Source organism: Hydra viridissima, unplaced genomic scaffold (assembly GCF_058129835.1).
Source record: "Hydra viridissima isolate aposymbiotic clone 2 unplaced genomic scaffold, HvirCarnegie_v1 scaffold_15, whole genome shotgun sequence".
Taxonomy (NCBI): Eukaryota; Metazoa; Cnidaria; class Hydrozoa; order Anthoathecata; family Hydridae; genus Hydra; species Hydra viridissima.
Window position 1 is genome coordinate 5,349,693 of NW_028324314.1, and position 12,077 is coordinate 5,361,769.

Below are 12,077 nucleotides of genomic sequence, written 5' to 3' on the forward strand. Positions count from 1 at the left end.
TTTCAAGCAAAAAAGAATAATCTTGATTAATATCAAAGTTTTCTGTCATACTCATTTTATGTATCAATGCTCAGTAAAATACTTTTAAAAATATTTTTATTGGATAGTCGAGACCATCTTTTTCCGACGTCGAAAAAAATAAAAATACTCCCCGGTTTCGCAATTATCACCTATTGTTTCGCTTTTGTTATCTAAACAATAGCGTAACACGCATATCTTTTTTAAAAAACAATGCGTTGAACGTCCATCTATTAATACGTCCTTGTATATACAAAAGAAATAATTGACGCCAAATACGGTTTGCATAATCTTAAATTATAAAGTTCTCGGTACCAAAGCTTACCGCGGTATGCATAAGTTATTAACAAAACAACCAATCGAATTTAACTAAAGCTATCGGCTTTTTTTTTTTTTTAGAAAAAAACTGGTTTCCCGCCTTAGTACACTTAAGTGTGCAGTTGTCTTTAAGTTGAATTGACACTGAAGGCAAGGCAGAATTTAGCCAATAATGGTAATGAATATTTTCACTTTGTAGTGGTGTTCTGTTGTGCTACTGTGTTGATAAATATCTGTTGAGAGAGAAATCAGATGAAATGCCCTCATTTTGAGTTTTGCTTCCTGTAGAGTTATATAGAGTTATGTAGAGTTATATTCCACTTTTCACAAATAAGTTGAATGTGTTTCATCAGATTTTATTTTCACTAGTACCTTAATTTTTAAGTAGTGATGTAATGAAAACCCAAACTTATAACGTTTTCAACATTTTAGTTGTTGCAAATAATAATATAAAATCATAATTTGTTCATTTATTTGAATATATTTGTTTACTCTAAAAATATATACTTGAAAAATGATGCTCGATATGCTCGTATAAAAAATGATGCTTGATATGGTATAAAAAATGCAAATTACGGCTCTCATTTGTGCTTGTTACCATATTTAAAAAACGATAATTTTTGAATTCAAATTCACCTTCTCTAAGATTAAATTTCGGCGAAATTAATGTTCCATTGGGTCTACCCTATCATACCCCCAAAGAGCTTTCTCGGGCCACAAGATCTAAATATAGTAAAGCTTTTAGAAAACATCTTCGAGCTAATCACAGTATTTTCTCAAAAAAGTGCGGATACCTTGCATGAGCTTTTGGACGACAGTTCTCGTTAAGTTTCGTGAAGCCACACCCTAAATTCGACAGAATTAATTGATACCTGCCACAGGTTTGCTCTTCTAACGCACCGCATGTTTCGTGCTTGCTCAAAATTTTTCAATAAGACGATGTTAATGCACACTTGCTCGATTCATACTTTTTTTGATAAAATCAACGCCGTTGTATGGATACCATTCAATAACACTTGTTGAGTAACGGAGAGATGCAAGATCAGGCCAGAAGACGGGTGGATAATCATGTTATCAGATCATGGGCATAAGTCGCTTTTTTAAACATTCTTTCGCGTAAACATCGGAGTACAATATTTTCGCTCATGAAAATTGGCTATGTTTTGAAACCACATGAATTGATGGCTTGTAGAGATAAAACAATCGAAGTCAACGAGTTTTGAAGCCAAAGACGAAGCTTCGACGTCGCTAAAAGTTGTGTGAGCTTATTTCATAATTGTTAAAAGTTGTATAAAATTTAATTTCACGGTTTTCAAAATCGTATTAGTTCGAATAAAATGTATTTTCGCGGTTTTCAAACTCGTAAAAAGTTGTATAAATTCGAAAATGAGGTGTTTAAAAATTATTTCAAGTTTCTAACGGCTTTCAAATTCACTTCCAAAAATATAACTGTCTTCAAAATTGTTTGTGTAAACGAAACGAATGCATACGAAAAGCAAACAAACGAACGTCGCGTGACTTCGTTCAGGTTTTAAATTCAATGACAATTTCAAGTTCTCTAAGCTATATTTTAAAGTGAAGTGAAAGAGATAAGTGATAACTAGCATGTGGTTGTGCTAGTATTATTATACTCTTCCCTTCTAGTCTCCTAGACTCGTACCATATCCCTCTGATTTGGAAAAAATCCCAATCAATGAGAAGCTTCCTATTGTGAGAGCGGTGATTAAACCTATACTATAGCTACTAGCATTTATTTAATAATCATTCCAGCTTCCATTTAAACTTCTGCCTTATCAACTTTGTCCTCCTTGGCATCTTCTGCCTCATCTCTTGTCTTTTGATTCTGATACATTTTGATGTACTCATCCTTGTTGTTAGAACACAGGTGACCACTCGTGGTCGATGTTGATCCAGAAGTCATCTTTAAGTCGTTCTTACAGATTTTTCACACATCATAGGTCTTATATCCCCTGTATTCCATTAGAAAATACTACCAAATCACCGAACGATGGCTCTTGTGCCATCTTTATTCGATGTTTTACAGTTTTAAAATCGTGTGAAAGTCAGAAGGTTTTCAAATTCGTTAAATACATCAAACGCAAATTTATACGATTTTCATAATCGTAAAAATTTGATTTACAACTTTTTGCGGCTTTTAAAGTTGTTTTAACTAAGTTTTAACAACTTTTAAAGGATTTCAAAGTTGAAAAAGTTACAACTTTTTACGACTTTCATAAATCTTTTAACTAATCGTTTAACTATTTTTTTCGAAATTTAAAGAAATGTCGCCAAATCAAAGAGTTGTTTACATCTGTGAAAGCTGTTGTAGATCGCAGATTCTTTAAAGAGTTCTGTAATTTAAACGTTACAAGCACATGTCTGGGATAATTTCGATGCCAATCTTCTATTTTTTAGATTTTTTTATTTTTTATTTATCAAGATCAAGTGATCTCTTTTTTAATCTCAATGAGCTCCATATTGAAGTAAAAAAAAATCAATCACTGCAAACACGATTATCGTGTGTTCAAATTTAAAAACGCAAAACGCACGAATCTTAAATCGAACCTAGATTTTCTGGTATTAAATTTAAAAAAAATTTAATGTTTCTAAAATATTTAAAATGTTGGCATAAAATACAAAAATAGAATAATTGGCTGTAAAGAGTTTTATTAAATTTTAAAAACAATAAAAAGTTTGCTGATAATTTACTGCACAAAACATATAGAAGTATTCCGAAAAATCGTAAACTTTTGCGAAATATTTTATTTCTTAACAACTTCTTTAACAATTATCAAATATTCTCTCGTGTAAATATTCTCTTCGTGTAAATATTCTCTCGTGTAAACCAAAAAATAATTGAAAAGGAGAACCAAATGTTACTATTTATTTGTAAAATAAAAAAACCAGCTACTTTTATTTAAATCTCCTGTGTGAACGGGGTTTTAATTTCTTTTATTTCAAAACACATAAATTTTCTAAAATTTTCTGAAATTTTCTCAGATAAGATTCAAAATTTCTCTGTTTGTTACAAATAGAAGTTTGTTAATTATTTACTATTTTTAATTTATCATTTATCTTTTGAAAAAGACTGCATTTTTTTTTTTTTTTTTTTTACTACAATCTTTTTTTAATTTGCAGAAAGAAGATGAAGCTGTTCCTATTAAGTATCGCGTGTTTTTTTTCTGCTGAAGGTAATTTTCTGAATTAACATTCTTTAACAATGAAGTTGAAAAATATTCTTGAATTATTTTCTTTAACATTATAGTTAAAAGAAAATAACATAATTAACTAAAATAAAGCCATCTCATGTAAAAAAAGATCAATTTTTTTCTTTCACAACTTTTTAGAACCTCAAGAAGTTTCATTGGTGTCTAAAAATTATCCCCAACACAGTATTGGCGTATTGGCATTCTCAACAGCGATGTAGCAGCGATTTAAAAAAAAAAATGTGGAAAAGTTCAATTATAAAAGGTATTTGTTGGATGATAAAACGTATTTGTTGGATGATAAAAAGTATGAGAGAGCGAAGAGTTTAAGTTTCGTTTAGTTTTTTTTTTCATTTCGAGCATTTTTTAAAAAACTTTTATAGGTTAATTTTTGTTGCGTTAAAAGTTAAAGAAAAAAGGGATGAATATTCGCTTAGCAAATATGGACGTACGAATATTCGTTAAAGAATATTTTTTTAAATATTACAGAGGCAAAATATAAAATTGCCTTACATTGTGATGAAGGAGTTGTCTCCGATGACTCAGATATCCTCGAATATTGGAAGACCAACCTAAGAAGTTCCTACTTCTAAACAGGCTAGCAAGGAGTGCAGCTCAGCATCATCAGCCATCTCGGAGCGAGTATTTTTTACAGCTCGAAATGTAGAATTAGAACAAAGAACTCATCTCAACATTTACAACAAGAATAACAACAACAGCAACAACAACAAGAATAATAATAATAATAATAATAATAATAATAATAATAATAATAATAATAATAATAATAATAATAATAATAATAATAATAATAATAATAATAATAATAATAATAATAATAATGATAATAATAATAATAATAATAATAATAACAACAACAACAATAATAATAATAATAATAATAATAATAATAATAATAATAATAATAATAATAATAATAATAATAATAATAACAACAACAACAACAACAACAATAATAATAATAATAATAATAATAATAATAATAATAATAATAATAATAATAATAATAATAATAATAATAACAACAACAACAATAATAATAATAATAATAATAATAATAATAATAATAATAATAATAATAATAATAATAATAACAATAATCGAAAAAGGAACGAAACTTATTCGTAAAATATTCATTCGTATAAATTAACAAGGATACGTGTTAAAAAATACACCCCGAAGCAAATGACAATTTATACAGAATGGATGCCAGTTTTAAGCTGGTTTAGATTATTAAGTTATCAGAACATTTATTGTGCCATTAACAATAATGCAACTTTGTATTACTCACTGTAGTTAAAAAAAACAACTTTTAAATGTTTGTATTTTAAATAATAGGAGAGCCGAAACAATATTAAGTCGGAAGGGAGGGGGGTAATAGGTTGATAGCTAAGGTAGTTAAAATACTTTTACCACAGTAGCCACTGTTAAATAAATATATTCCTAATAGAAAATATAATTTAACTAACCTATATAAATGACAAACAGAAGAGAAATTAATACTTTGTAATTACAGTCGTCAAAAAGTTTTAAACCTGGGATCGAATAGCAATTGAATAAAAAAAAAAAAAAAACTGCAATTGTAAGTTTACTAATGAACTTATTTTTACACATGAAAAGAAATACTGACTTTTAAAATTCTCTTGTTATCGGTAACCGGTACAAATTTCGGTCTCGCCACAACCTTCGGCTCGTTTTGAAGCTGAAGCCGGATATGTTTTTTGATAGAAAGAGGGCGATAGGTCTCTGTTGTTTAATGACAGTGAAACAAAGCCACCTGACAGTTACGTTGGTTACAAAAATACAAATAGATTATAGTAAATAATTGAAATCTAGCCGAAAAAGATTCGTATCAAAAGTGAAAATGTAAAATGTAAATTGTTTCGCCAGATGCACAGGCGTTATAAACCATAACTTTTAAAATCCAAGTCACAAAATTTCAACTTAAAAATTTTGCTTAAACTCGTTTATTCAAAATCTTTATTTTTGCGATTTCGTCATTTGCTGTGTTGGTTTACCGAATTGTTTGACTGGCGTAATAGTGCCAATAACGCAGTTAAACTCCGTGTAACTGCTGTTTAGTGAATCTCTCCTTTTCGCATGATCCTCAATAGAAAGAATAAGTTGATAGTCGAGGTATTGTTTTTCTATAGAATATTTCCTTATGGTAGTGTCGCTAGAAACATTCGGTAGCACGCTGTCCTCGCCAAGATTTTCAAAAGAAACGCTTTTTTTCAGCGCAACTTTGCTCATTTTGTGTTGATTGTAAGTTTTTATTCAAGCGTTAACTTTAACCACTCAAGTGACGTTGAATGATTTGATAACTATGAGCTGTTTTATATTATTATAGTAAAATTGCGAAAATTTTCAAGCAAGTTAATTATTAGCTGTTACTTTTTGAAAATTCTATAAATAAAAAACATAACGTATCATGCAAACAAAATATGAATAGCTTGTTATTCGCCATGGAGAAATCTGATAAAAAAATAATTTCTATTCAAATTATACTTGTTGATTTTTTCCAGCAGCAAAATCCGACCAAATTCCGATAGCTGAAGCAAACTCCGGAATAAAAAAAATTTTACTTTGTAAAGATTTTTATTCTTAAAATATTAAGAATAAAAACTAATGTGTTTTTATTTTAAAATAAAAGTTTAGACTTCTTTCTAATTCCTATTTTTCTTTCTTTTCTACAACAACGGAAGAACATTCCATTAAACTTTTGTAGCGATAAGTTGAAGTTACGACCATGAAAAAGATGGTTTTTTGTCTGCATCAGCATTACATGAGTCGAAACCTAACCCCAAACCTCTCTTTTCCCGAGTAATGGTCCAAGCTGTTTCATATTGTTTTTCTAAATTATCATTTAGATTTTCTTCTTTTTTTTTACTAAAAGCAAACGAAGAAAATTTTTTCTTTTCTTTGCTAGCTATGTTTGATGATTTATATCCGCCAAGTAGTCGAAGGAACTTATCTTTTCGGTCACCACTTCCTAAGTTGACCTCACTCCATTGGCCGGCATAAGGTTTAATCTAACAATGAAAAAAATCCAACTTTAAAAAAGAAAAAAACACACAAGTTAAAAAATAGAACTCATTACAGAAAAAATTTATACGAATATCAGTAACTGTTCATACATGTGTCAACTGAGAACCTATAGAGAACAAGTGAGCTGTTCGCAGAAAAGTTCATTTTTTTATAAATATGTAATTTTAACATGAGATAACATTTTTTTTTTCAACCTAAAAACCACAGTAAAAAAGCCTACGATTAAAATTGTTTCACTTTAAACATTTTGAATCCTTGATAAGAAAAATTGCACAAAAATGTTTAAGTTAGAGAGCATCTTATTAGAAAAGCTTGGATTAATAAGAGCTTAATCAAATTTGACCAAACTTCATGACAAATGCACCTTTGTGAAGCATTTATCTGAATATTATTGTTTGTAATAATACAAACATGAGAGCATATGCTGGTGCTGATATCCAAGAACAGAGATAGTACTGTGTAGTAATATCATACTTAGATCATTTTACAATTAAAAGATTATGTGTGCTTATTAGAGCTGTATTTACCAAACTTTACATAAAGATTGTAAATTTAAAACAGATATGTCATTTTTCTGTATTTACACATATTCTTGTAAACATTTAAATACTAATTTAGAATAATAACTACATGTTTACTAAGCACCTTCAAAAAAGAGAAACCAGGTTTTTCTAGAGTAGCCTGGTTAAAATTCAAAACTTAATATCTTGTAAACAATTTGAGAGAATTAGTTGAAATTCTTTCTGTTATTTTTTTAACAGAATAAGTTCATTTATTTCTTCACACCAGATAAGATAAAAGTAATATAATAAAAACAATGACCTTGACTTTGGCCTTGAGGGGACTGGACTCCATACCCTTGCAAACTCTCAATATTTTAAAAAGTTACTTTTTAATTTTAAATTTTCAAAACCAGAAATATTGGTGTAATTTATTTCGCTCTCTTTCTTGGTCACATTTCAAAGGGTGGAAAAATCCAGTTTTTTTTTTATAATATAAAAAATAGGATTTTAGATTTTTTAATTACATGAATTTCTTACCAAATTATCCTACCAGATTTAATTCCAGTTGCTTCAACCCTATAGGCATATGCAATTTATCTATTTTAATTACATCAGTCTAATTTTTGACTAATCCTAGTTTTGATATTACATTCATCTTATAGCTTTGTCTGAATTTTGTATAATGTTTTGTAATATATACATATATATTTGTGATTCCATATTAAGTCAATAAGTTAAATTGAAATACACTTACACTGAATGGCACTGGTGATAGAATGAATGAATGATTTGATTAGGAGAATGAATGAATGATTTGATTAGGAGAATGAATGAATGATTTGATTAGGAGAATGAAGGACAAAAATACACTCCTGTTATTTTAGATAAACACTATTATTTTAGATAAACTCCTACCTCTTGTTTTGATTGATCTTTTTCACTTGAATTTTCTTCAGACTTTTTGTTGTCATTTTTTTTTGAATTAACTAATTTTTCTTCTTTTTTTTTTTGCTTTTTAACTTTTCTTTCTGACTTGCATTCCTCAGAATTCTTATCTGACTTACACCCCTCAGAATTTTTTTCTGATTTGCAGCTCTCAGAAACCTTGTCTGACTGTTTTTTGAAACCCTTTTCTTTATTTTTATTTAACTTTGTAGAGGTTTTTTCTTTTTTAACATAAGTCTCAACATTTGCATCACTTTGATTACAATCTTTGCTGAGAACAACTCTGTTGTCTGTTTCTTCATTGTTTTCCTTGACTAAACACTTATCATTGGAATAATTTGACTTCTTCTTTTTTTTAATTACAGGAGCTTCGTTACTATTCTCTTCATCACATCTGTATTTTTTAGATTTTTTTGAGTCACTTGTGCTCATACTTTCTATTAAAGTCTATTGCTAAAAAAATACTAAAAGATATGCATCAAAGTCATTTGCAGTAAAAACAAGGTTATGAGTGTGTAAGATTGTCCTAACTTGTTTTTTTTTCTCTGTTTTAATGTTAGTATTCCATTAGGTACATATATATTCAAATCATAGTATGTTGGTAATCTTTTTACTGGATGAAGTACATAATTGCATATTAATACTTATGATAAAAGAATAATTAATGACCACTTTTTTTTAAGAAAAAGTAAAATCAAAATTATAGTTTTTTATCTATCTATCTATATACCTATATATACCTATATATCTGCATATCTATATATCTATATATATATATCTATAAAAAAAAAAGACTTTTTTGTAATAAAATCAACTGTTATAAAGATTGATATTTTAAAAAAATGATAAAAGTAAAGAATAAACCTTTTAACCAATAAAAATAACATTCAAGAAAAAAACAAAAAAAGGTAATCAGAGTTAAGCTCTTGTGGTCTGCAAAAACATACAAAAACCTCACTACATTAAGGTTATATGCATCACAGTGAACAAGAATAAGTTTTTACTCAACATCAAGGTAATATAGCTGTTTTAGCATGTTTTCTTATTGATTTAAATTAACCCCAAATTGACTTGACTGTACTATATCTATCTATCTATCTATCTATCTATCTATCTATCTATCTATCTATCTATCTATCTATCTATCTATCTATCTATCTATCTATCTATCTATCTATCTATCTATCTATCTATCTATCTATCTATCTATCTATCTATCTATCTATCTATCTATCTATCTATCTATCTATCTATCTATCTATCTATCTATCTATCTATCTATCTATCTATCTATCTATCTATCTATCTATCTATCTATCTATCTATCTATCTATCTATCTATCTATCTATCTATCTATCTATCTATCTATCTATCTATCTATCTATCTATCTATCTATCTATCTATCTATCTATCTATCTATCTATCTATCTATCTATCTATCTATCTATCTATCTATCTATCTATCTATCTATCTATCTATCTATCTATCTATCTATCTATCTATCTATCTATCTATCTATCTATCTATCTATCTATCTATCTATCTATCTATCTATCTATCTATCTATCTATCTATCTATCTATCTATCTATCTATCTATCTATCTATCTATCTATCTATCTATCTATCTATCTATCTATCTATCTATCTATCTATCTATCTATCTATCTATCTATCTATCTATCTATCTATCTATCTATCTATCTATCTATCTATCTATCTATCTATCTATCTATCTATCTATCTATCTATCTATCTATCTATCTATCTATCTATCTATCTATCTATCTATCTATCTATCTATCTATCTATCTATCTATCTATCTATCTATCTATCTATCTATCTATCTATCTATCTATCTATCTATCTATCTATCTATCTATCTATCTATCTATCTATCTATCTATCTATCTATCTATCTATCTATCTATCTATCTATCTATCTATCTATCTATCTATATATATATATATATATATATATATATATATATATATATATATATATATATATATATATATATATATATATATATATATATATATATAATAGATAATGAAGATAATGTATTATTATAGTATAACAATACAAATACTCTTGTGCGTTTAAGAGTGCTCGATACTATTGAATAATAGAGCATTATTTATTTAAATAAAAATCATAAAAAGGTGTTTTTATTCATTTTATATAAATAAATAAATATATAGATATAGTACAGTCAAGTCAATTTGGGGTTAATTTAAATCAATAAGAAAACATGCTAAAACAGCTATATTACCTTGATGTTGAGTAAAAACTTATTCTTGTTCACTGTGATGCGTATAACCTTAGTGTAGTGAGGTTTATGTATGTTTTTTGCGGACCACAAGAGCTTAACTCTGATTATCTTTGGTTGTTTTTTTCTTGAATGTTATTTTTATTGGTTAAAATATTTATTCTTTACTTTTATCATTTTTTTAAAATATCAATCCTTATAACAGTTGATTATATTATAAAAGTAAAATTTACGTGTGAACGCCACAAGGATTTTGAAGAACATTTTGAAGAATATTTTGTTCCGGTAACATTTCTTCCGGAATAATGTTCCGTCAAAGGTCGCACAGTGGAGTATTTGTATGACATAATCGCTCCAAAGTCAAAAAATCAAGTTCGCATAAAAATCTTATTAACTTGATTATTTTCAAGCTAGATATTTGCTTCATTAGATTATGTAACAGAGAATTCTTCTCGATTTTTCTTTTGTCGTATTTTTGTTAAGAACGTGGTGTTGTTATTTGAAGTTTCATGGGAAAAAAAAATTCAAAAATTTGTGACATTTGCTATTGCAGCTATTATTATAATATTGTTCAGTTTTGAAAAAATAAACGGCTAATTATGGCAGAGGAAGGTATGACCTATATTTTGAAATAAAATTACATTAAATTTCTGTAGTTATTGTGCATAATATAAAGCGTTTTTATGATGGACTATTTGAGTTTTAATTTTCATATAAAATTATAATATAATAATGTTTTTGTTAACAAGTATGGTCCTGTCGAGTTATAATTTTTTTTACGAGAAATAACTATAGGCTGTAAACAACCAGATACTTTTGTAAAATTATCCGCCAACGTCCGCCACTTTTTATTTTAACGCTTCAAAAATAGTGTGTAAACCGTTTCATAATATACACAATCTCGTAAAAAGTCTTGAAATAACTACAAAATAAATTCTTATTGTCTAATTTTTAAATATTTTTGTACAAACTTAACCAAACTACGTAAATCTTAAATTGTATCTAATATATTAAACTATCAAACTATAAAATCTCAAAAAAAAAAAAAATATTTTAATTGTCTTTCACTAAGGTCACACCACTATGTATTTACTGATTTTATCATTTATCATGTAGATTCGACAGAAGTCAAAAAGTTGCTCGCTAGAAGAGAGTTATATGAAATAATGAAAGATTGTAAAGGTAAAAAATTTGATGAAAAGTTTTCGTTGTTAAAAGAACACCTTGTGACAGTCATGAATTATCCAATAGATCAAAAAAGTACCATAACAAGAATTTTAAAATTCTTTAAGAGCGATTTCAAGAAAAGATGGATAGCTGCAAGTTATAAACAAGAAAGTTTTATAAAAAACAATAAACAATGGCTCAAATCAAACATCGAGCTACCTTATTGGTCAATAAACATTCGACAGAAACCTGGACGACTATCAAAATCATTTTTAGAACTAAGTGATTGCAGCAAGCGTCGAAAAACTATGGATTTGCGCAAACAGGTCTCCGTTGATAAGTTGACGTATGCAGCCAGAATGAGCCAGCACACTTCAGGAAATACTGATGCTTCAAAATTTATTAAAGAAATTACTGCCACGCCTACCAGAGCAAAGAAATACCGAAAAGCATTTAACTCTGCTTTTAAAAAAGTAACTGTCTATAAATTAACACCTCAAGAGGCACTTGCACTGTTTGTAGAAGACAATTTTACCAGAAAACAGTGGGAACTTATTCAAAGTAGAAACAAAAAT

General features: G+C 27.8%; 1 protein-coding gene across 1 annotated transcript; it reads right to left on the reverse strand.

Annotated features, from left to right (window-relative positions):
* Window positions 1-5,146: 5,146 nt before the first annotated feature.
* Window positions 5,147-8,593, reverse strand: LOC149878353 (uncharacterized). Its single transcript, XM_090072933.1, has 2 exons — window positions 8,030-8,593; window positions 5,147-6,595 (listed from the first exon to the last, which is right to left on the reverse strand). Exons 1-2 carry the CDS (start codon window positions 8,489-8,491, stop codon window positions 6,305-6,307), a joined length of 753 nt encoding a protein of 250 aa, XP_089929059.1. The 5' UTR covers window positions 8,492-8,593; the 3' UTR covers window positions 5,147-6,304.
* Window positions 8,594-12,077: the final 3,484 nt, after the last annotated feature.

What these genes read in the sequence shown, in the direction of transcription:
- LOC149878353 (XM_090072933.1), bottom strand. Translation starts at nt 8,491, where the DNA reads ATGAGCACAAGTGACTCAAAAAAATCTAAAAAATACAGATGTGATGAA. An exon ending in AAGATCAATCAAAACAAGAG is followed by an intron (nt 6,596 to 8,029) that starts GTAGGAGTTTAT and finishes TTTCATTGTTAG; the next exon opens with ATTAAACCTTATGCCGGCCA.